The 26,032-nt window shown below is 38.6% G+C and overlaps 1 protein-coding gene across 7 annotated transcripts in view; it reads right to left on the bottom strand.

Annotated features, from left to right (window-relative positions):
• The window catches only part of FAM13B (family with sequence similarity 13 member B), a 56,663-nt gene that overhangs the window by 15,951 nt on the left and 14,680 nt on the right, over nucleotides 1–26,032 (bottom strand). For 3 of the 7 annotated variants that reach the window (XM_080996271.1, XM_080996272.1, XM_080996273.1), the window contains 14 exons: nucleotides 25,858–25,963; nucleotides 25,019–25,208; nucleotides 22,906–23,118; nucleotides 21,403–21,577; nucleotides 20,168–20,309; nucleotides 18,674–18,837; nucleotides 11,534–11,575; nucleotides 9,625–9,771; nucleotides 8,791–8,917; nucleotides 6,091–6,155; nucleotides 5,078–5,132; nucleotides 4,593–4,740; nucleotides 2,024–2,089; nucleotides 461–668 (listed from right to left, as the gene is read on the bottom strand). In XM_080996271.1, the coding sequence (XP_080852397.1) occupies nucleotides 461–668; nucleotides 2,024–2,089; nucleotides 4,593–4,740; nucleotides 5,078–5,132; nucleotides 6,091–6,155; nucleotides 8,791–8,917; nucleotides 9,625–9,771; nucleotides 11,534–11,575; nucleotides 18,674–18,837; nucleotides 20,168–20,309; nucleotides 21,403–21,577; nucleotides 22,906–23,118; nucleotides 25,019–25,208; nucleotides 25,858–25,875 (1,760 nt within the window). In that variant the 5' untranslated portion in view covers nucleotides 25,876–25,963. Of the gene's footprint in view, nucleotides 1–460; nucleotides 669–2,023; nucleotides 2,090–4,592; nucleotides 4,741–5,077; nucleotides 5,133–6,090; nucleotides 6,156–8,790; nucleotides 8,918–9,624; nucleotides 9,772–11,533; nucleotides 11,576–18,673; nucleotides 18,838–20,167; nucleotides 20,310–21,402; nucleotides 21,578–22,905; nucleotides 23,119–25,018; nucleotides 25,209–25,796; nucleotides 25,964–26,032 lie in introns of all 7 variants that reach the window. The other 4 variants (XM_080996276.1, XM_080996275.1, XM_080996274.1 and 1 more) reach the window with 3 other exon arrangements.

Below are 26,032 nucleotides of genomic sequence, written 5' to 3' on the forward strand. Positions count from 1 at the left end.
CGCAAGACGATTTTCCCTATGGGCTTGCTTCGCAAGACAGAAACGTCTTGCAAGTTTGTTTCCTTTTTCTTAACACCGTTAATACAGTTGCGACTTGACTTCGAGGAGCAACTCATAGAACGCGATGTGGTAGCCTTTTTTGAGGTTTTTAAAGACTTTGGTGATTTTTGAAGCTTTTCCAAAACTTTCCCGACACCGTGCTTCGCAAGACGAAAAAAATCGCAAGACGACAAAACTCGCGGAACAAATTAATTTTGTCTTGCGAGGCACCACTGTACTAGGTACAGAAGTCTCCCAAGTCTGCAATGCCGGAAGATGGACTAGATGACACTTTGGGTCCCTTCTAACGCTACAATTCTATCTCAGCTTTTACACCAAAACACCTCTTTTCTAAAGAGAACTGACTCCAAACATCAGAATTTGATCTTGTGTAACTTAGTTGTGAGCATTAACTACCTACCTAACAAAAGAAAGTGCTTTAGATGAAGAATCTGCTTTTTCTGGATCATGCAGAAAACGCTGGCTTTGTCCAAAATCCAAACTCCGATGTGACAATATGGGATGACTGTCTTCTTCCAGAGGATGATTCATTCTTCCAGCTTGTGGAGAAAGCTGAGCTTCTCCAGATTCACTCTCTTCCTGCCAAGATTTAAAAGCAGGAAACGGCTCTACAAAAGACAATGAAATAAAAAGCAAATGGCACTTAGGTATTATAGGGTCACAAGAAAACCAAGTGTGCATTAAATAGTATGCTTATACACAAAATGAATAGTGAAATGCACTGGAAAGCTACATGTCATAAAGCAAACAAAAAAGAAATAGCCCAATACACCCAAAATACATATACAACAATATTCATGAGTGTATACAACTTACGCATTTTTCTAAATAGTCAGCATGCATTACTTTAAAAAGTTGTACAATTCTGCACAACAAATTATATACAGTGTGCATTTTAGATAACACAACAAAGCCAGTGGGATGTTTAATCCACTGGCAGCAGATATTTTCTGTAAAAGCAATAAAAGGCACACTGAAATAGTTCAAGTGCAACATTAAGTGCATGGATCCATCTACATAAAGATAATGAATACAATCTTTTACAACTCTTAGGTTGCAATCCTATATATGCTTGACTAAGAGAAAGTCCCATTAAACTCAACAGGGCTTACCTCTAAGTAGACATGTATAGGCCTGTACTGTTAGAAAACAAAACAAAATCAACTACGCTTCAGTATATAAAAAGTTCTGACTTCCTTCATGTGTAGATATATAGGATTAGTTCACTAGTCTTAGAGCGATGCTGAAGGAGCATAAATTGTTTTCAAACATGAAAAAAAGAACAGAATAAAATTCCAAATTTGAGGGGGGAAATGATTTGTTGATATGTTTCATAAAACAATTTCTGTTTTAAAGGAACTGAAAGATTAAGTAAGGGATCCCAGGAAATAAAATCCTTGCTAATGTCCCTTAAAAAAATTGTATCTACATCTCTCTTAAGGGCTTTTTAGCTGTCTGCTTAGCTGCTATCAGGATAAGTATAGTCACCATAATTTCCAGTGCAATTCTTCTACTTGAATGCTAAGTTTAAAGAATATGGAATGGTAACACAACAAAATGCTGATTGACCCACTTGTACCTGCTTCCCACCGAGTACAAAAATGCCTTTAAGGAATCACCGTCTTGAAATAAAAGATGCCGGGTTTAAAAAACACAAACCAAGCATGTCCTCATGTTGTGAGCATATTAAGCTGCCCTATGCAGAGTCAGACCATTGGTTGTCCAGCTAGCAGATTAATAACCACTCTGACTGGTAGCAGCTCTCCAAGGTCTCAAGCAGAGGTATTTCCCAGCCCTGCTGGTTGGAATGCTTTAACTGAACCTGGAACCTGATGCATGCAAGGCATGTGCCTCTGTAAGCAAGTTATGGCTCTTCAGAAGGCAGCAGGTAAAGGGGTAATTTGAAAGCAACCATAACCATGAAAAAATGTAGATAACTGAATGTATGGCGAGCCATACTTACCCTCCCCTTCTGTCTGCAGATGCATTGTTTTGAAATCAATGAGGGGAAAAGTGATAGGGCATGGTGCTAATAAATGAAAAAATGGCAAAAAATACTGAAGTGAACACATCGCACAGTTAGAACAAACCATACATAACATGTAGGAAGTACAGCACAAGGAAAGTCTTCCAACTGAGTGGGCCAGGTGTGAGCGCTCCATTCCCAATGATGTGGGACAGTTGAAGGTGCCCAGCACCACTCAAGATTAGGCCCTTTATTAATTAAAAGCCTTTCCAGAAGGGTTGGATCAGAGGTGACAAACAAAAAGCCACATGCTTTCCCATGTTTTAGCAAAACACGTTTTTAAAGGAAGAGGATTTCCACACAAGACAGTTTTTGCTCATATTTTTAAAGACAGTAATGGCAATTCAAAATGCAGGGAAATAATTAAATTATTTGTGCACTCAAGACATGCATTTGTTTAATTAGAATGATAAATGTTAATACTAGTTGAAGCAGATTTTTTAATCACAACATACTAAGCAGACCTCACTCTGCAAACCAATGAAGTAGACCAGGATCCCACAGGCTTACACAGGAAATCCAACTAGTCTAACATAAAAAGTTTAGCATACTAGAATTCTAATTGATTTCGAGAGAACAGAGAATGACCAGATTTAGTCCAGGGTCCAAAGGACCATGCAAGACCTTCCAAGAGCACAAAGGAGGTACAGAGTACAGCAGCAAACATAATAAGAAATCCTACTTGCCACGTGTTTTCTTCTAAAAGCAACCTGAGAAGCTGACATTCCTACCATAACAAAAGACTGTTGTTGCTTTTAAAGCAGATATTTGGGCACAAAGTATACTTCTTATGCTTAGATTCAGGAAAAAAATGGGGATGGAAGCTATCACCTATGTAGGAAGTAATTCTATGTTGGGATTAATATCGGTACACATCCACACACCGGCTCAGCTACATGGTTTGGTATGTGTGCCTTCCTCCAATATTCCTGGCTTTCAGCATAAAGTTTCCCCTTACATCCAGACTAGCAAACAACCATTTGTGTTTGTTCTGCAAATTAGGATCAAACGCTAATTTATTGGACAAGTGCAAATCACAGTTTTCCATATGGTTTGCTGAAAACAATGAAGTCCTTAATTACTCTAAATGTATTTGGAGAAGGTAGATGAGGGAGTGCAAAAGTCATACTCCTTCCAGGGTCATTCTCATAGTGCCAAATTATGGCTTGGTGTTACATCTGATGCAATAGCATTCATACTTTTTATAATACAAAAAAATAACCGAAGACTGAAAGTTTCATGTCTGTGTTCCTGGTGTCCAGGTATTCACCTTTCCCGTTCTATAAGAAACTCCCAACAATTTTTATTTACTCATTAGTGTAAAAAGAATAGCCCAAAATGCCTGATACTACACAAGAACACCAGGTTGATTTTTAAATTATACACAAAACAATATCTATACCTCAAATTGATATTAATATTGAGGTTAGTTGAATTACGAGTATTCAAATTTGTTATACAACAGGGCAGTACTTGCTTCATAAGTAAGCACTAACACTACATGCCATTGTATATCATTTAGAGCTGCACTTTGTGCCAAAGTTAAAAACTGTGGCTACGAAGTCCCTGTTGGTTTGGCCATTATATGGCCTACATCCTCCTTTCTTGTAGGAAAGGAAAGAAGAGAGGTGTGAATACTGCTTGGCCAAGGCACCTCAGGAGCACAGCATTCAAGGAAGCTTCCACTCATTTCCCACAGTATAGGAGGGCAAGGAGTATGGCTGCTCTGGTTGCTGCTTGGGCTCAGGTGTTCTAGGAATCTCATATGCACAGTGATCTGGGAAACTGCTCCCATTTCTGCTGCTGTGTTCAGGAGAGCTCAGGGTTGCGCTCAGGTCCTGCTTGTGGGCTGCACATAGGCACCTGGATGGCTACTGTGATTACAAGATGCTGAACTAGAAGGGCTTCTGGTCTGATCCAGCAGGACTTTTCTTATGTTCTTAGGCTCCATGGCAATAAATGATGGTGGGAAGGTGGTGGGGTGATTGCTGATTTGACCCTGTGAGCTTGGCACAGACAACCTTCAGTCTTTGTCCCAATCCTTGACCTGAAGAGGCATGAAGGATTCACTGCATAATTTCTAGGATGATCCCCGCCTACCTTGTAGCTTAAAGATTTAGTAGTGGATTCGCCAGAGGGTTACAGTATACTTGCCATGCCAGCTATATACGGAGTTCTCTACAAGACAGATACTCTAAAAAGGTGACTCACTGGAAGCACACACATGTTGTACAGGAATGTTAAAAGCATATGAATACTTTTTAAGGGCTTGAATAAGCATTAGGTTGCTTTGCTTTCGGTTATATTTAGGATAAACTGAGTGGCAGCCTCAACGTAACTATCATTCTTGCCATCTATTTTCTCTTCACACTTATTCCAAACAGCTACTAGTTCATTTCTTAAAATGCTATGAAATCATCCAAAAGTTTATGGAAAACAAATGCAAGCTTCTGAAAAGTTTCAGAATTACTCCGTTCTTCAAAAGTATCAAAGGATTCAGAATTACCTTCCCATCTGTCACCACCATTCACATTCTTCAAATCAAGATGTGGTACAGGGACACACAATGTTGCTTCGGGAGCATTGTTATTTCTGTTTTTCAGTTCTTCCAACTCATTTTTGACACTTGGATCACAAACTTTGCTAATAAAACCCTGTAAATAAACATCACAGTTATTCTAATCACTCTACAGTGGAGTTAACAAGTTTTCAGTCTCCAGCAAAAAAACAAACAAGCCAAAAATAAAAAACCCTCTGAATTAATTTCACAGTGTTTTTCTGTCTAGAAGATCTATGAATGTGAATATAACTAAACATTATGCCAATGAACTCCACACACATAAGCAAACACTCTCTCCCTCCCCCCCATAAACAACCACTCTGGCACAAATGAAACACGAGACTCTTAGGGAGAGTGCACATTTAAGTAAGCAAGCATGTTTAACATTAAGGCCTAGCTTTACAAGGAAAAATAAAGAAGCAATTTCTTACCAGAATCACGTGTGACGTCATTTTGTCGCCATCATCAAATGATGTACAATCTTGCCTATAAACAGAGTCTTATTATTGTTTGAGCAGATTATTACTTCAAAGCATCTGTGAAGACAATTTATTCTTTTATACCACACATATAGGCTCAATTCAGACATCACACTAAACCATGGTTTGTGCCAATCATGATTCAGAACCCCAATGAACAGTTTAAGCTTCCAAACAATCAAGCAAACGATCATTTAGAGATACTTGTCTGCTTTCATTTTTCATCTGCCCAACACGCTAATCTCTAGATGTAGTAGCCTTGGAAGGTGGATCAATAGCAGTAGCCACAGCTATTGTTCGTCAATTCAGAGGTCATGCGAAATCATAATTAGCAAAAACCATGGTTTGGAAACCCACTAAAAATGGGTTTCAGTTCTAGTTTGTCAACTGATTGCAAACCATGGTTTGTCAATTCAGACATCATGCGAAACCATAGTTAAACTTCCTTAACCATGATTTATCTGAATTGAGCCAGAATGTATAGCAGGAAATTGGCTAGAGGAGACACAAGACCTTCTGATACATTAATAACTGCAAGTACAAGAACTGAGTTAACAGAAAGGCGAAAGGTTGCTAGGCCAGATAATAGGCTTAAATTAAATTATTATTAACTTGACTGGCTTTCCCATTTCCCTACTCTAATAAAACAATTAATAATCACAAAAACCTGGACACCTAAGCAGTCCACATAAAATAGAAAATAAGGGTGCTGGTAGTATCAACACTGTTTTTAAAAGCAAATGACTTTAAAGTCTAAACTTGGATAAAATAAGTGCCAATTTTTCTCCATTGTTCTGACAACAAATAGAAGTACTCATGCCAGTCAAATCACTTCTGGATGATGACTCAATTTAAAAAAAAAAAATTATCTGAACAAAAATTATTCAGCGTTCACAAAGCTGATTATTAGAAATGCAAACTGTCACACCCCCCCCCAATACTCTCATTTATACTAAAATACATACTTATCTCCAACAGACTCTTTCGCGTCTTCTGTTCCATCACATGGCTGCAATAATATGCCTGCTTCCTATTTAGGAAAAAACACAGACTTCAGCATGATACTTCAGACTGAAACATCCACATCTTATTTTAAAAAAATAAAAATAAACCAGACTTAAGGTTTTATGTGTGGTCGACCCAAATATACATTCAGTTCCTTAACTTTGTACAAATGTGGCCAAACCACAATTTATTAGAAAACATTAATATAACACAAATAGGCTGTTCATTTTTAGCCCTCTTCGTATATCTAGAAAACAGATTTTTTCATAAGGGGCTACTGACACATATTAATTGCAGATTTGAGGCTCAGAGATCTGAACAAAACAATAATGACAAACATGATGAGGACTTGTCCTCAGCTTATGTAAAATGACTCATCAGTTGGACACACTAAAAGGTACAATTAATCCTTGTTACTAAATAAAGCAGCGACAAGGATAAAATGAGATGCTTGCTGCTGGCAGCAAGCACTCATACTATGTAAAGCAACAACAGAGGAACACATACTTTTACTTTTTAGTAACAATATCAGATTTATAGATGTGAATTTTACTGACAACACTTATTTCTGCTATAATGCATTTTGAGCTCCCTAATCCTAATCCCAACTACATATAACAAATTGGAAACTGCTGAGAGTCATGAACTATTTCTTTTTCAGAGGTGTAGCTAGAACTGCCAGTAGCCTAAACTAAACTTATCACAGCTTCTTCAGTCCCTGTTGACATTTTGAAAAGTGATTAAGGAATTCATACATCCTACCAAATTCAGCGCCAAGCAGCTGTCCAGATTGCTAATGCAGCCTCCCAACTGCACCCCTCAAATCCCTCCAAAGGGACTGAGCAGGCTTCAGGCTGTTTACATCTAAATGATCTTCCTCTTTTGACTCTTAATTTTATTTCTCTCCTTTTCCTCTGCTATGTCCCTTGTGTCAGTATCTAAACTTCAAATCCCTTTTGGCAAGAACCTATCTTCTCCTTTGTGAGGTTTCATATACATTGATGACACAAAAACAACTCGATATAATTTGTTTCCCACTATTTTTGTGGGTTCTGGACTATCTATGTGGAACTTATGCCCAGTGCCGAGATCGTACATTGATTCAGTTTGTGAGTATTCCTTGTGAAGGTGCTAACTGTGCAATATGATGAGCTCAATTTAATAATATATGGGGGGTCGAGACAGAGCTTAAAGAATCTGGAGAGAAACATTCTGTTACGCAGAGCACTATTTGGGCTTTATTGTTTCAAACAAACCATACTTATACTTTACAAATTTGTTGAATTTGGATGACACAACAAGCTGTGGTTAAATAAAAAACAGAAGCCAAAGCTTCCCCTCTTCATGGTCATGTTGAAAGAGAGGGAGTGGGGTTGTGAGATCCCAAGGGAAGGCTACATTTGTTCCTGTCACAATAATTATGGTTGTCCAAATATTGTATAACCTTGATGTGGAAAATTAACTTTCAATTATTTCAAAATACAGTACATTTGCAACTATTTGGTACAAGAGTGCAATCATTTTGCCAACCACAGCGAAACAACACTACAGAACAAAGCTTCCAAATCCTATTTGCTTTTCACTTGCCTCAGTTTCCACCATTTTCTGCAACAAGTGAAAAGGTGAAAAATATTTGTGAATATACACTGCAAATGAGCAAATGAAAGGAGCTGAGAAGCTTGTTTCATGCCAAGCTTCCATTTTTTGAAGTTCATGAAGTGTAGTGGAAATACACCAGAAGATCCATGGTATTTTGAGGAGACATGGTTGGCCTGGCACAATTAGTCCTTCATGTCATCATAGAGGCTACCAGAGAACAGGCACTCTCTATTTCTCTTAGCCTCTAGGCTGGTAGCAGGTGACGTTATTGCTGAATCATGCTGACTTGTCTTCTTTCCCAGACTGAAGTGCTAATGTGGGGGGCATCCCTTGATTAGAGATAATACAGCTGTGGTACATCAAAAGGACCTCAGAGTTAATTTCATTGCTTAGCTGTTGGTTTGTCTGATGGCACATACCCAGACCATAAGACCCATGGTGCTAGGTCTGGATAGTTAAACAATCGCACCTCATGCCACGTGACTTAGGACAGATAGGATAAAAACCCTGAAGTTTGACCCAAGTAGTGAGCTTTGGCGCAAACCTGAAAGCCTTCATGACCCATCGACTAGCTTGTGGTCTCTCCGCTGCTGTATCTTTGGAGCTCTAAGCAGATGAATGGGGGTGTTATCTGCTTGCTTGTTTTGCCATTAACTCTTATGAATAAATTGCCATAAATCTTAGACTTCCTTACAACCCGTGTTTACTTCTGAAAACCCTGGAAAAAAAACCCCTTGAACTTAGCAAAGCATGAAGCTTTAAGTAAAATTTCCAAGAAATAAACTGGAGAAACTAGGGAAATAAAATCGAGTGCTTCTACTGTACTGCTGCCGCAAGAACTCTGGTTAGTAGATGGGATATCAAAACTGCAAGTTACAAACAAAAACAAATAAAATAGTTTATTGGGATGGAGTTGAACAAAATATAGGTTCAGGACACCTACTTTTTCCAATGTTGCTAAAAAACATGTGCAGTATAGTTCTATGCACATTTACTAAGAAGCAAATTCCACAGAATATTGTGATATAAGATGCACAAAGCATACTTCTGTGCTACATTACCTGATAATTTTCCTTTTCCTCAGACACAGGCTGCATAACTTCATTGTCTAAATTAGTGCAATCCACAGCTTCAGAGCAGTCACCAAGATTCTCACCATCTTTAGTAATATTCTTTTCAGTATCATCCCTAATATCAAAACAAATATATATACACTTTTTTAAAAATGCTGCAATTATTAGAAGTTAAAAAATAATAATGCTGGGAAAATCCTGGGGTACAATTAGGTTAGAAGACGTTCACAAGTCAAACTGCTTTCAGAAAAAAGGGGTTATTTAAAGGATCATTGATATATCTAAATTGTCTCCTCTGGCACAATTCTTAATTTACTATTAGTTACAGGTAGTGATTTTTTTCTTTAAAAATGTTTAGGGCTACTCTCATTTTGACTCAAGAAAATCACCATTTAATAGTTCAAATTGAGAAAAATAAATACAGTAAATGGACAAAAGTACGAACATTCACAAACTATTTAGGGGTATGCGTACCCCTGCATCCCCCCCACAAAAAAGCACCGGTTACAGGTATTGCTCTTGGGGGAAACCTGTATTGCTCCTGTCAAGTACACGCACAGACAGCAGACAATGGAATAAGCTTCCAGGGCTGCCTTCACACAGTAATCAAGGATATTCAACTACTAAGTTGTTCGGATCAGCAGTGGCAATACTTATAACACAGAGCTTAGTTACACAAAAGGCCAAAATACTGCTCTGCTACGTAACAGTTGTATTTTTATTTACTCACTTACCGCCAGTTTATATAACATGATGTTGCTATAAAAAAAAATAGTAACATATAACAGTAAAATATAATCCAGTAGTAAAATGTCAGCTTACTGGTTGTTAGATCCTTCATCCCCCTTAATATTTGCTTCTTGGCACACCATTTGGTGGTGGTGTAAATTCTTGAGATCTTGATCTATGCTGCTCTGCAGATCAAAGAGATGTTGTTCCACAGCTGCTCTAATTGTTCTTTCCAAGATGCTTTTAAAAAAAAGAAGTTATGTTTTAGTAGCAATCTAATTTATCCACATAGTATATTCTCATTTCCCAATTCTGTACCAGGCAGGCAGAGCACAAAAAAAGCAGACTTGAAAACCGGAGTGCTCAGCACTCATGTGCGTGTGAGCACGCACACAGTCACATCTTTCAATTCACTATAATCGATTTACTTAAAACTGTATTGTATTAACTTTTTGCAAGACTACTCATCTAAAGAGCTTGGGCAATTAACAAACACAGCTATCAAATAGTACATCCAAAATATATTCTCAACAGATTATTCATTAGATTGTCAAGAGGATATTTACCACCACATTGTGGTGTCATTTGGGTATTTTAAGTCATATGAAAACCTACTCTACTATACATTAAGAAGGTAGTATAACTCACATAAACTAAGTCTCGTATCCAATAGGTTGGTTTCTAGCTTTCTGGCCGGCTGGGCTTTCTATAATGCATAGACTCCAGCTTAAGGTTCTATTGTTTCAGGACGTTCTTGATTAACACTGGTTAGGTTTCCTAACGCAGATTATTATTATTATTATTATTATTATTATTATTATTATTATTACCCCTCCCCAGCCAAGGCAGGGCTCAGGGCGGCTAACAAGCAATAATAAAAACAAGCTGAATGAATACAACTTAAAAACAAGATTAAAATACAACATTAAAATACTGAAACAATAAAATATTAAAATGCAGCCTCATCACAGGAGGAGAAAGAAAAAAGGAAAAAGAAAGAGGGGGAGGAAATCAAATTGGCTCCAAGCCAAAGGCCAGGCGGAACAACTCTGTCTTACAGGCCCTGCGGAAAGAAATCAGATCCTGCAGGGCCCTGCTCTCATGAGGCAGAGCATTCCACCAGGTTGGAGCCAGTGTTGAAAAGGCCCTGGCTTTGGTTGAAGCTAATCTAACTTCCTTAGGGCCCGGGACCACTAGGGTGTTGCTATTTATGGACCTTGAGGCTCTCCGTGGGGCATCCCGGGAGAGGCGGTCCCGTAGGTACGAGGGTCCTAGGCCATGATGAGAGGTGGATGTCAATTTTAATATGGACATCTGCCTACTTATATGTTTTTTATTCTAAAACTGTCAGCTACATCTGACCCAATAATGCTACTTGTAAAATTAGCAACATGGACTCAAGTTCACTCAAAATACACCTGTTGCCACAAACCACCTTGGTCGTTGGGCTCAGGTGTTGTTATGTCATGAAATCTCTTGAGGGCTCAGAGTAAAGGTATCAGCAACATAACAGTGCAGTTAGCGTGGAACTGAATGGTCAATTAGGTAGGAAGAAATATTTCGAAATGGTACAGAGAGAGTCAACACTGGCAAAATAAGAGAAAACAGAGGCAAGAGTGCACAGAAGAGAAGTAAGGAGCAGACGCAGGATGGCACAGCTGAAGCTGGAAACCTAGGCTGAGAAATAAGCACATGAAGTACTGTGGCATATAGAGGCTTAAAAGAAAAAGGTGCAATAGAGTAAGAAAAAAGGAGGAATGGAGGGGGAAATAACTCAAAGGTTATGGACTGTTAGAAAAGGTAGTGAATAAGTAGGGTTATCTGGCGTATCAAGAAATATGGAGGGGGGATTTAATATACGGACTTTAAGTAGCCATTCAATTCTTAGCTATAGGTGTCTCTTTATACTGAATAAACTAATGCACAAACAGTGCAACGCTTCCATAACAGAACACAGTCCAATTAAGAGTATTTTCGATTCCTTTGGGGAATTTATACTTACTCTGCAGAGGCTGGCAAGATGCTTAAGGGAGAGAGATGAGCACTGAAATGAAAGAGAAATAATGGTCTCCCTTTGCCACGTAACATTTCAACATCAAACAGGGGTTCTGGATTAAACCTAATGGCATTTTTCAGAATTGTACATATTCTATCTTTAAAAAATATAAATCAGGTGTCACCAACCTTTTTGGGCCCATGGTCACATTTGGAGTGCGCTAAGGTCACCACCCCCTCTGGCTGCTTGTCTGCCTCCCTCTCCCAGCCAGAAAGAAAGTGCACACTTTGCTTGTCCATAAGGTTTGGGTAAAGGTCAGAATTAAAATGCATCCCTCTTGAATTTGTCTGATTTTACACGGGGTCTACAAGTCCAGAGCTTGCCAGCACCACAAAAACATTTACTGAAGATACAGATCCTCATGGATCTTCATGGGTTTAACATAGGTTGACAACAGTGCTATCAAAACCTCACAGAACAAATCTATAGACAGAGAGCTGACCTATGATTTGATGGTCTTTCAGGGGTTTTCTCGTAAAAATTAAGAGGCTTAATTAAGAATGTAGAGTTTTGTTCTTCATTTTTAAGTAGACTGATATAAAGCAGACCTCCCAGACTAAGATAGGAATCAGAACATAATTATTTCTGGGATATTTATACCATGCCTTTTCCCCTGACGGGACTCGGTAATCGTTTTCTTGGCAAAATCTTAGATTGTGATGTGAATATAAAATGGCATGAAGGGCCCAATCCATTTAGTGCATGGTAGAAATATACAACGTCAACAACATCACCACCACCACCACAATCTTTTATACCTCATGCCTACATTGGGGGGTGGGGAGGAGATATAGTGGCAGTCTCAGCCTTTGATGACTTGGGAGTTCCACAACAACCATGCAACTCAATCCCCTAATACAGGGGTTCTAAAAATGTGGCCTAATATATGGTGAGGTGAATTGATGCAACCAATTAAATGGTAGCAGGATACTGGATCAAAGTCATTAAGACTGTCCATATGGCAGCAATCCCAGCTAGGTCGCTTAGGTATTAGCAATTCTAGCCAGGTCACATTCAGATCATTGGTCACACAACTATCTTAATACTGGCTGGCCATGTGCCAGTATTTCTAGGGGGAGAAAGTTTTCATTGATGTAACCACAAATTGTACTTCTAGTCCTCAAAATTATCTCCATAGTTACGATTGCAATAAGGCAGGCATCCCCAAACCTGGCCCTCCAGCTGTTTTGGGACTACAACTCCCATCATCCCTGACCACTGATCCTGTTAGCTAGGGGTGATGGGAGTTGTAGTCCCAAAACAGCTGGAGGGCCAAGTTCGGGGATGCCTGCAATAAGGCATCATCTGATGTCTCTCAAAGGAGATGAGCTGCTACTTGTCAGAAGGTTCAGTGACCAAGGACCCCACCCCCGGATTACAAACAAATACTGTGCAGCTGATAAAGCATTCCAGTGCCGAGTCGCTTTAATTCCCTTGACATAATAGGGTCCATGTTTTGTAACCCTGTCTCATGTTTAACCATTGTGTCCATGCTATAATAAATAGTTCAAGTCACTACCTTCGACACATTCACCTACCTGCGGTTTTACTTTGGTTTTATTTTAAGGCTGCTTTTGTTTGACGGTGATCTGTAATTGTATGTGGTCTACGCATATTGTCATCAGATCTTGTTTGATAACACTATTTTGCAGAATTTTGTATAACCTCTCTTTAAAATTAATTTTTTTTAATAATAAAGAAGAGTTGGTGTGCTATCCACACTTACTGTCTTCATTCACTATACAAAGAATGAATTCGTTTTCTGAGGGTGCGTTCTTATGTAACCACCACAGTTATCATCCACATGAGAGGGAGGTAGGCTCAGGGCAACCCCAAAGACGTGCAGAAAAATAAAAGATCTTTAAAAAAGAACTAAAGAGGGGGGTATCAAAAACAGCCCAACAAGAATGAAAATCTAGTGAGAATGGAATGGTAATTGATTGCTGTCGGAAGTGGGGGGCATGGCATGGGTGAAGGACACTCTATGGTGCAATATTTTGTCGCAGGTCACACTTGTTAGGTTGTGCTACCTAGCAGTGACAGGAGGCAGAATCTAAAAAAATGGCATTTTGCCATATTTACGATTTAAGTCCAGAGGGAGCTTGGACATGGGACAATTTTGCTGGATAGAACCCTCGACAATTGGTGGAGGGGGTATGTTACCAGAGGACTTGAAGACCATGTCTTAGCTGTTGTGTCTTTAATAAATGAGATAATTAGTAAAATTCAGGAGAGTAATGCATAAATGTTTAGAGCTTAGGTTCCATCTCTCCCTGCACCTCCTAACTATAAATCCTATGAATGTTTTCTTATGCAGAAGTCAGTCCCACTGAATTTAATAGAGCTTACTTTCATGTGGGTATACAAAAAACTGCTGCCTTAGTTTGTGGAATAGCTGCAACTTAAGCAGCATTATAACTGAAATGAAAAGGAAGGTGGAAAATATGCTGTTAACAAAGATATTAATACTCTTAAAAATGCAACTCTTTGGGACATTATCTATAAAGGATGGATCCAGAATGTAAAAAATCTGGTTTTATCATGAATCTTGAATACAGGATATATAAGGGGGGGGGGGGGGAGAGTACACATATATAGCTTTTCCAAACTTTGTGGGCAGAAAGCTTCACTGAACTTGAAAACCCAAATGTGAAATGCTGGCACATGCCAGAATAGTTAAGAAGGCAAAAGTCCTTCACTTTTGTAATAAAAATTTATTAGACAGGGAAATTAAAAGTATGTATATTATGCACTAGATGGATGTGGGTGGCGCTGTGGGTTAAACCACTGAGCCTAGGGCTTGCCGATCGGAAGGTCGGCAGTTCGAATCCCCGCGACGGGGTGAGCTTCCGTTGTTCGGTCCCTGCTTCTGCCAACCTAGCAGTTCGAAAGCACATCAAAGTGCAAGTAGATAAATAGGTACCGCTCCGGTGGGAAGGTAAACAGCATTTCCGTGCGCTGCTCTGGTTCGCCAGAAGCGGCTTTGTCATGCTGGCCACATGACCCGGAAACTGTCTGTGGACAAACGCCAGCTCCCTCGGCCTGTAAAGCGAGATGAGCGCCACAACCCCAGAGTCGTCCGCAACTGGACTTAACAATCAGGGGTCCCTTTAACTATATTATGCACTAAAACCCACACTTTCACAACATTTGTTGTTTTCAACCAGAAAAGGTGAAAGTTACATAAATATTTAAACTTTTAATAAAAGGGGAGAAGGCTGAAACCTCAGTGTACTGCTCTCTCTAAGCCACTAGAAACCAGATTTTCACAAGGGCTTGTAAAAGGCAGCAATTCTGAATGTTCTCTTCCTATCTCTCCAAACTGGAGTCTTTAGAAAGCTGATAGGACAAAAAGAATTGGTGATTACCTTCAAGTGTTTGAGATGGGTGGCAAAGGGAGGCTTAAAGTCTTAGCAGGAAAGTATACAGTTCTTTTGGGGAAAGCTGTGGTCAGCCCTAAGCATATGACAGTGCACAATGGGGCTCACCCAGGGATTACTATATGAAAGCATTATCAAGTCAGTAACTTAACAGCAACTACCTAATCAGCTCTTTGCAGTATTTATATTGGAACAAATAATATGGATCATTTTCTACTCTATTCCCAACAAAGTGGCTGGAAATATCAGTGACTGCTCCTTCTTCCCAATTTATAACATATCAGTGTGTTATGTATAAAGTACTTCTTACACATGGTAAGATACTTACAATTTCTCCATATTTGGAGTGGGGGTGGGTCAAGAGGAGGGAGAAAATAGTTGATCCTGAGCTTGATATTTGCTTTAAAAATAAACTATTTTTAAAGTAAATTATTTGCATTCTATTTCCTGGAGTTTTACAAGTTATTGTTATTGTGACTAAAGCCAAAACTCAGTGTTTTTGTTTCACATCACAATACTACTCTATGCTACTTATCTTGTTACTAAGCTAACCTATTCTGCTTTTGCTAACCAGCTGTTTATTTCAGAACTGGTACATTTAGAGTAGCTAATATAACATTTCATTTTTTGTACATTTAATATGAACAAACCCTTAACCACAAAATGCTTTAGTTTAATGCCATTTTTTCTCTCAGCTGATTACACTGTATGCTTAGTTACCACCAATGGTATTAGTAACTGATGAGCTACAGGACAGTAATTCCTGATGGCAAAATGTGAGGGAAATTAAAAGTAAGAAGTTATAAATGAAAAACAATTAAAAATATGCTCCAGCCAACATTAAACAGTATGCCATTTATTAAGTAGATTACTATATAGCATATTTCAAATGCTATATATAGTACAACTATCGTTTAAGCCAAAAATTCCAAGAAGCACAGAGAAAACAAAAAGGGAATTATAATGAAGAACAATCCTTATTTGTAGGAATTCAAATTTGGGTTCTGAAACATCAAATCACAATAGGCATGCTGCTAGACTAATCAACACCAGAACCAAAATATTCTACAATTTTCCTCTTCCTATTACATTTTCTTCTCTCTCACCCCCAGCACCTCTACTTATGCAATGCAGTGAAGATTCTCAGAAAAACAAGTGTATTGAAACAGCACTATTTCAAAGACTAAGGAATCCTATTACTAGTTCAAAGTCCCTCTAATCAGTTTAGCAGGATTTGATAAGATGCTACGCAGCACATAAATGTATTATGTATCCTATCAGTGCCCCTCCAAACATTTGTATTTCAAACAGCAGCATAATTTCGGTTGACTGCTGATGAAGAATGACGCAGCAAGATACCAGCATAAACATTTTAAGGGCAAAGCACTTTGGATTTTCTTAAGCACTGTCATTTTTAGTAACAAAAATAAGCAATTGGGAAAATATTCACAAGCTTACTTTATATAGCTTATTATTGCATGCAAATTGTTTTATAGTGCAGTGTATGCCTTCAAAAATATTTGTGTTTAGCTTCTAAAAAGTTAAGTCAGTCTTATCAAACTATCATTTTAAGTTGATTTACCTGTGCAGTAGAACTTTGTAAGCCATTCTGATTATTTTTGCTATTCCAAATGAGCATTTCATGTAAAAACACTTCATTTGAAAAACTATACAGTATGGCAATCTCTGTTGACTATCCATTCTGCTTGCTTGATCTCAATAGCTGCCTGTAAAATGGCACTATTGGAGTGCTGCACTAAGCCCTGCAGTCTACATAGAAATAGACTGCAACATGAGGTCACTACTGACAATAAGCTGCCCAATCAACATTTTAGCTCTAGTATGCTTTTCATTCTATTACTTCTTGGTGCAAGATGGTGGATCGTAAGTACTTTTGACAGATTAGCACCCACTTCCTCAGTATGATCGACACATTGAAAAGAAACCGGAGAATATTCAGAGGAAATAATATGATATGGGATATATATATGAACCAATAGATAAAAAGAAAAAAGAAAAACACTGAGTGGAGTTATTCTAATTTCAGCTTTTCTCCACCATGTTTATTAAAGAGTCCTTGATGATATAGCTACAAAGAATAATGGGAGAACTAACAATATGCTCAAATTGCAAGAGAGCTAGCTGAAGTAGTTAACAGGAGAAAAGTTCTTAAAAGTAAGCAGCAGTGGGCTATGAAACATGTTTATCAGAACAAATACTCCAGCTGTTTTAGAGGAGGATGAGCACCTATTCAGAATTATTTAGGTACAGGAAATGTTGTCCATGCGGAATTTATATAATATTAAGGTATACAGAATTCTTCCGGAACACGGGAATTCAGACTCTCCATTTGTTAAAGTATTTAACAGTATCAACGAAAAAGTGATTATGTAACTCAGTCATAATTTTTACATTACACAAAATTATTCAGGCTGGAAAACTAAGCTTTCAGAGAAAGGGAGACCATTAGCCACAGCCAAAAGCAGCAATACAAATGTCAAAATAAAGACCACAAAAAGCCTCCACCTTCAACTTCACAATGGAATGCTTATTCTGAAATCAATCACAGCATAATTATTATAGAAAGTGGATAGTTATGCAGTTTTGCAGGTTTTTATCATACCTTACTCACATCATTACTAAAAAAACTGCTACAGCAATGCGCTTCAAAAAGTAATGACCAGACTACAACTGGCATCAGGACTAGGTCCCAGGTTTGTATGCTCCCTCTTCTTGCTCAGATTCTCTGACTTGGTTCAGGACAACACTCCTGCTGTTACCATAGCTTTCCTGGCTTAAATATATGTGCAAGCCAAACTTGGCCCACAAGCCTCTATTGAGAAACAGTTTGAAGTGATTTTTAAACCTGAATTTGTCCGTTTTAATTTTTCTTTAGTCATTTGTGTTCAGAAAATTTTCTGAAAAAGGTTTGTGACATAGTTACTCTCTGGAGGAAGCAGCCCCCCCCCGCCCCGTTTAGCAGGCTAGACACTCAATACACACTTGCCACTGCAGCAACTGCTTGATTTTCTAAGGACACAAGGCTCATACAATGGCTCCAATACTGGAAAAGCAGCAAGGACTAGATATGAAACAGGAATATGGGTTGTAACAATACAGGAGGAAGATGTGGAAAAAGAGCAAGTATTATGGAAATGGTATAAAGCTAGAGAGGATTAGTCGTGTGGGATACTACATAGCAATCATATGATGAAATCCAGTAGGTTTGGTATTATTTTAACCTCATCTTAAATTTATGCATTATTTTTAATATTTTATTTCCTTAAAATAGAACAAAAAACTTCTTTTTTACCATGAAGCCCCACTACATGCAAATTGAAACTTCACAAAATTCTATTTTCATTCAGATGGAGTTTCTACATCTTGCACTTGTGTTCACTCAGCCAGTAAAATCCATGTTCATTATAATATTCTTTTTCTTCCAGAATATATAATGTCCATTTGCGCTCAAATAGTTTAAAAAATATATAGAACATAATACAGACAGGAGGGAGGTCTAGGCATATGTCTACTCCTAACTTAAATCAATATAATATAGAATGGCTAAATGAACTGGGCCTGCTGAATTCTTCGGTACTGATTGAATCAAAAGCACAACAAAACGTGAAACATAAGCAGCTATATTAAAGTAGTCAGGAAGCAGCACATAATCTAGGGGTGGTGTCCATACTAGGAACCTTCATACCTTGTTGATGCTGAAACACTACATGACTCCAAGATGCTCTCCATCATTTCTTGGGGCTCCATCTCCTGCCTGTATTCTGGGTCCTCCATGTTTTCTTCTTCTTCTTCTGGCAGCTCTTCAGACTGTTCAAGCTTTATATCTTCTTCATCCAACAGATCATTTATCTTCAAAAACACAAACCAAGTGAGACCATGATTTCTTAGAAAGACAGATTATTAAATTCCAAAAGTGTGAGAAGTGTGCTCTAAAAATAAAGTTGCTTAAGCTTTTTTAGCAGGCATTTTGTGATTCAGATCTCAGCACCAACATAGAAAACAAAGCCAGCCACTAGATATATTTTCTAAACAAACATTTTCCACTATAGCCATATCACCTACTGTCAAAGCCCAGATATGAGGTAGTTTCAGTCAGCTAAGATATTGTACAGCTAGAGAAAAAGCACTAACTCCCCATTATGGGATTAAGGCCACTGGGACATGTAACCCATTGGATAGCCATGTTCTCAGGCAGTAGTCTTTCTACCTACCCCATTTTTAACTGGCAATGCCAGTGATTTAATGAAAAGTGGTTTCAGAGCCAAAACTACACTTGTACAGACAATCAAGCAGTGCTTTGCTTGGCTGGCTAAAGCAATCCTATATAAAAACTCACCCAAGATTTAGTTGTTGCCACATCACTGTGGGAGACAAATTCAATTCCTCATTTATTACAAAATAACTCTAGTCCTTAGTTAAATTGAACCACCAAATAACTCCATTCAACTACATTTTCCATTCAACTCCATTCTCCAGGGTGCATGGGCAAGAATAAAGGGCAAGAAAAAACTGCAGATAGGTGGAGTTTACATTGATGAACATGCTGTAGAAGTTCTTAAAAGAGGCCCTAACATCAAAGCACAAGCGTAGTTTTAGCTCTGAATACCCCGTCTTTAGAATCTAGATCACTGCACTAATATTTCAACTTTCCCAAAGAAATAACTTTGTTTTCTCAAGTCTAAGCCATAATAAACATGATTACAATTCCTTAACGATACACAACAGAGGTAGTCAACATGGTGCCCTCCAGATTTTGTACTACTGCCTTAGGCATACCTAACCATCAGCTATGCTAGCTGGAGCTGATGGGAGTTGGGAGTCCAACAATATCTGAAGGGCACCAAAAATTTGCTTCACAGGGTCAAGTGACTCTAGTGAATACAATACCTAGCAGAACACATATCCCCTCCCCAGAACTTTAATTTGTGTCACAGTCTGGAGAAGATTAGAAATAGGACTCTTTACCAAGCAGCAGCCAACCAACAATTTCTTCCAAGTTCTCTACAAATGTCAGAGGATCTGGGGGAGGGGAAGGTTTTGGCTGCAACCTCATATAAACTGCTGACTGGTAAACAAAACCACTGTAAGCAGACTCTTACCTATAATCTATTATGAAGTTTCTCTAGGCTTTTTTAATAGCAAAGTCTTTTATTAAATTGAAGCTGTACACAATTCTTACCTGCTCGGTTACTGAACTTAAATCATTAGATGAAAAATCTTCCTCTTCATTTTCAAAGAGTTCATCATAATTCTCTAACAGTCCCGCCATTATTCTGCTAACAAGTTCTTGCTCCTTCAGATCCTCCACATCTGTGTAAATGCTGACAAGAAAGGCCAAAACTAAATATATGATTTCTGAAACTAATTCCTCAAAGGTTATTAATATGTTCCTACAAGGGACTTTGGGGTGGAGATCCTCAAGGACATAAAGGAACTGTCTGTGCACATACTGAAACTGTACATCCTTCATTGCTGGCCACTTAATTATTTAATTAATTTCGTATACTGCCCTCTACCCGCAGGTCTCAGGGTGGTTCACAAGATAAAGACACAATATAAAAACACAAAACACACAATAAAAATAAAAACAAAAATAAGCCCAACCCATAGGAAAGGCCAGGCGGAGTCTGCACTATTGGGCGTTGCTGCCTAAAGACACCCACATCCACCACCATGTTAGCCCTCCTCAAGGAAAATGCTGGGCAGGGAAGCTTTTGGGCAACACTGTCTGAAGGTTTAACAGCTCCTATTTGACAAAGCCTTTAATACCTTTGACACACAGCTGCTGCACAATCCCTACCTTCCTCCCAACTTTGGAGCTGGCACTGCTTAAATAATACCTGCCCAACTCTTCAGCTTCAAAGTTGGAAGGCTGGCCACATGTCAAGCTCACCAGAAGGTGGCATCACAGTTGCTGTGACATACTGAGTAAATATGTTGAGCATCCAATGCAACATGAGGAACTACGAATAGAAGCACAAATGGTGGTAGGTCCAATAAGTGGAAGCAAACATCATAATCTTGGGACAGCAACCACAAATAAAATTAAGTTTTTGGGAATTTAATTTGATTTGATCGTACAGAAGAAAAAACAGCTTCTTATAGCTTTATATAATTATCCACTTCACAACACATGCAGGCAGGATTAATACTATAAATATTAAATGAACTAAAGATCAAGCAAACAGTTGTTAAACTTTTTTTATTTTAAAGATTAGAATTCAAGAAGATATTGGAAACATTCAACTTTGGTTTAATCATTTTCAATGGTATTTTATGTTGCTACAGCAGCAAGGAATAAAAAAAAATACTGCATTCATGGAAGAGTGATAGCAGCTAAAGTTAGAACAAAAATGCATGTTTACTGCAAAGTCACATTCAAAGTAGCCAACATGTTCACATTATCTAACTTACTGAAAGATATCAGGACCAAAAACTGCAGCTAGAGAACTTGCAGACCAAATCTCTTCATGATGTGTTGCTACATTAGCTAAAAATCTACACAGAAACTTTAACAAACTGTAATTAAGAGGCGGAAGCTGCTGCAAGAGAAACCTCAACTTTCTTCCAAATTCATCTTCATTAAAATCTGTAAAATGTGACAGAAGTATTGTTAATAAATGCTAGTATGACTTTCAACATTTAACAAGACAGATTTAACTTCAGTAGTACAAATGTGTAACCAATGTGATAAAAAGTTCCACTTGATTCCTTGGAAATGCTCAGATTTTTGTTTTTTTAAAAGGTTCAAAACTTGAGCAGTATTCAGCACTTACAAGTTTCATATTAAGAGAACATTTCCCCTCGTTTTGTACCTTTTCCTTTCCCAATCGATTTGATATTTCAGTAAGCCCCTAGGCATTCCTGCACTGCTAGCCACCTATTCCTTGTGAAATTCCAGCATTATTCTTTGACACAGTTCACAGTAAGACAAACCTATGGCATAGTGCAAATGAGCAGGTTCTTGAACAGATCAATGAGGATTTTCTGCTTCTCAAGTCCAGCTCATGCTGTATGCCAAGCCATGGTTTGTCTTAACACTACATCCAACACCAAGCTCAATCCAGATAAGCCGCAAACTGTAGTCAAGGTTTGCTCTATGGCTTACTGCTTGTGATTTATCGGGGCAGGGGGAGAATAAACCACAAACATGGGTTCAGGGATAACACTAAGACAAACCATGGCTTAGATCATAACAGCAGGACCAGAGGAGCAGCAAAGCAGTCACAAACTTCTCTCTGGGAGCCCAGATAGTTCATGTGTGCATTTGTGGTAAGTCACAGTTTAGATTAGCATTATGAATGAACTGCGTTTGCTGAACTGTAGTTCTGATGGAGTGTTCCAATAACCACTCTATGTCCTGGGCAAAATAGAATCTAGAATGACAAACCTGGATATCCAGTCTTTTTCTTAACGTCTTAAACCTTTCTTTAATTTTATCTAATAAATTTGGTGGATTTTTGTAAATGTCAAAGACCCAGTTTGAATGAACACAGAAGCTATGCACCAAGGGAGAGAGCGATGTACCAATCATACTCGCTGAACCTCTCCATCTTGCCTCCAGACCTGCCATGACATTTTTGTGTACTGAGTGAATTTAAAATCAACACACACAGAACCAAACTACATGGCTGTTAACCTACATAAAACCCATAAATCAACTACATGACTCAGAGTTATGGATGACGGATTATACGTCATGCTATAGCAAATATTCTGTTTGCACAATGCATGCTGGTAATCTGGTTCTGCTCCCTGACCACATGTAGCTTCTAAGTTCATCCAAACCAGATCAAATTTCCCAATTATCTTCATATAAATGTGGGGTTTCATACAGAAGAAACCCACAGCCACCCTAAAGTTTTGATATGATTATTTCTTGAAGCTATTCAATCCTTAATAAAAGAATTCCAATACCTTGAGAAAGTTGTATCAAATGCATATGTAGAGTGCTAGGAATAACTGGTTCTGGAAGTGCTTGAAGAAAAAATCTAAGAAGACTAATAGCTGAAGGTACATCCGCTTCTTTAACCAGATCCACATCTTCTCCATTGTCGTATCTTTGCCGAAGCCACTCCACTGTTTCTGCATTTCCATTGACTTGAAAAAGTCCTTCTTGCTCTAGACCTCCTTAAGTTAGAATAAAAATACAAAATTCAGTACAACTGCTTATTTCAAAAGGTGCATATCTTACAGCATTAAGTGTGATCCTGTGTGAAAGACAGAAAATGTTTTTAAAAATAAAACTTACTGTAATGTTCCCCAGTCAAGTACACTATTGATGTATGATATCTGATATAGCTATAACCCCCATATTAATTGATTAATCACTTCCATAATATCATGAAGTTCCACATACGGTGCAGAGAAAGGGGAATGCTCAGGAGAGCCTTTCAAGCCCTTTCCTAGCTCAACAGCTGCACAACTGTGGTGCTGCCACTTGGGTCTTACTATCTGGTTGTTGATATCACCACTCACCCATTCATTCTTGCAGCCCAGATGGGGGGGATCTGGGCTGTGCCAAAGCAATTACTTTTACAGAGGCTCTGAGTCAGTGCACCCTGCACTCCTTGATCTGACCTGTTCACAACCTGATGGGGCAAGCAGAGCTAACTTTGAGCTGTGTTATCTTACTCTGGAGATCAAAGCAGCTTGCTCATTTCCTCGTCAGACACCCTCATCTTCCTAAGGCCCAGGAACTCTGAAACCAATGCACCTTGTATTTCACAGGCAGTTCCCTCAGAGTGTAAAGGCAGCTCATTCTCCCAAAGTCTCTCCCACAGATGGAGAAACATGCTTGTCTCTTAGGACTCTGATCCTAAACTTTCAGTAACATAAATTCCATGAAAGCATAAACTTTCAGTAGCATAAATTCCAAGTGTTTAGACACATAGGGATTCTAGAATCATGAAGGTGGCAAACATTATTAGAAATAAAAGGCAGGAAGAACGTCAAAGCAGAATACAAAATAAATCAGAGCACTTTGGCTCTAAAACTGGCTAATCCCAGCGTATTCACTACAACATAGTCATTCTGGTCTACTCACAAGTAAGGGGGATGGTCTGCTTCCTGGTAGTATGGGGGACCCAGTCTAGACCCTGATGGTAGGAGGGACACAAGCTGCAAGAGCAGCTCAGCTGTTAAAGACTCTATCCCTCCCTTTGGAGGGAATGACAGATAATTAGTCAAGTGGGTCATCTCTCCCAGGTAGATAAGCATCTGCATAGAACTGACAGGAAATATGTAACAGGATGGTTTAGAGAAACAAAGCGGGAAGACCAATGTCTGTCTTCACTCTGCTGACTGTACTTCAAGTCTTATTTACAGATGTGAGCAGCTTCCTATGGATTGGCCAGTTTTCAGATACCACTTGGGAAAACTAGATTAGCGTCTATAATTATATTTGCAGTGCTTTATTATTACCTCATTTCTTGTGTGACCTATGAATGGGGGGAAGGGCTGTAGCTCAGTGGTGCAGTACATGCTTCACATACAAAAGATACTTGGTTCAATCCCTGGCAGCTCTAGGAAGGGCTAGGAAATCTTCCCTATCTGAAACCCTGGACAACCACTACCTGTCAGTGCAGGCAATATTGGGCTAGATCAGCAATTCCAAATTAGCTAAGTACTGCAGACTCCCTGTTTTTCAAAAGCCAAGCAATGCCCCCCCCCTACTTTTGGGTCGGTTACCTGGACTCCCTGGGGTCTGAGAAACACCAATTGGGATCCCCTGGGCTAGATGGACCAATCCAATATGAGGAAGCTTCATAGGTTTCTAGAGTCCCTCCAAACAAAAACTGATAAAAAGAGATGGCACCAGCCACCACCTCAAGATGCACTTTGATGTCAGTGAAAATGTGTTTTTAAATGGATCAAACAGGGCTGCAGGACAGGGTATGATACCGTTCACTTTCATAAAGTATAATGATGGAAATCTAAGTTCATAAACTCAAAGCAAGTTTACAAATGAAAAATATTGATAGTTCCAGACTTTAAGTCTGTAGTTAAGGCACAGCATGATGATACATACCATGTTCCTCAATATAGTCCACAACATGGCGGACTATGAATGGAACTTCACTGCCTGGCTGTCCTTCCTGCTGGAGTTCATCGAGTGGAATTCCAAATATTTTGTTAGTGAGAACAGAGTTGCAGTTACTCAAAGAAGGGGAGGAGCTCTTCCTCATATCTTTATGCAGCCCAATATCAAAGCTGTCTTTCTGTAAAATACAGTTGCCTTGCATTGAACTCCAACATTAAATACCGATTCACACATAAAAATACATCAGTTAATGAATAAACTTTAATCAGAAACTAGAACCCCAGCTATGAATCCCACACAAACTATCTTCCTTAAAAAAAAAAGATTTACTCTAAGCCCAGAATGTGATAAAACTGAAACAGAATAACCACACAATGATTTTAGTTCGTGCAAAACAAAGATATATAAAACTGGCAACAATAGCTGCTAGAATTATTGCAAATAATAAGCAGATTTAATCACATGTAGTGAGCCTGCTAAAAGCCCCAAAATGCTGAAATACAATAGAAACTGACATTTTTTTTATTAAAAAAAGTGTCACTTCAATGGATCAACTTTTTGTCAACTTAATTATGTGCCAATTGTACTATACTGTATCCATTGGTTACTACCAGACTAGTTTACACCAGGCATTAGAAATGCATATTACTCCTAAACAAGAGCAGCTGAAGAGATTGCGGAAAATTTGGCTTGGCCAAAATAAACCAAACTTTAAACTATGGTTCTAATAATTTCTTAAAAGAAAAAGAAAGTTGAGAAAACCTACCTCAGAGCACTTACACACCTACGTTTACAAAATATTTTCTACGCCAGCTACCCTTACTGACCAAGCATTCTTTTGTCATTTATGGCTGCTTGAGGTTATGGCAGAAGATCAGCCTGTAGTTCCTCATTGAAGAAGAGCAGAACTCGATCAGTACCTCAGCTGTTAATCTGGAAAACAAAAAGAAGCATTTAAGTACTCTAAATTTTGTGATTATTTAAAGAGCAATGTATAGAGGC

Source organism: Podarcis pityusensis (genome assembly GCF_964106645.2).
Source record: "Podarcis pityusensis genome assembly, chromosome: 2".
Taxonomy (NCBI): domain Eukaryota; kingdom Metazoa; phylum Chordata; class Lepidosauria; order Squamata; family Lacertidae; genus Podarcis; species Podarcis pityusensis.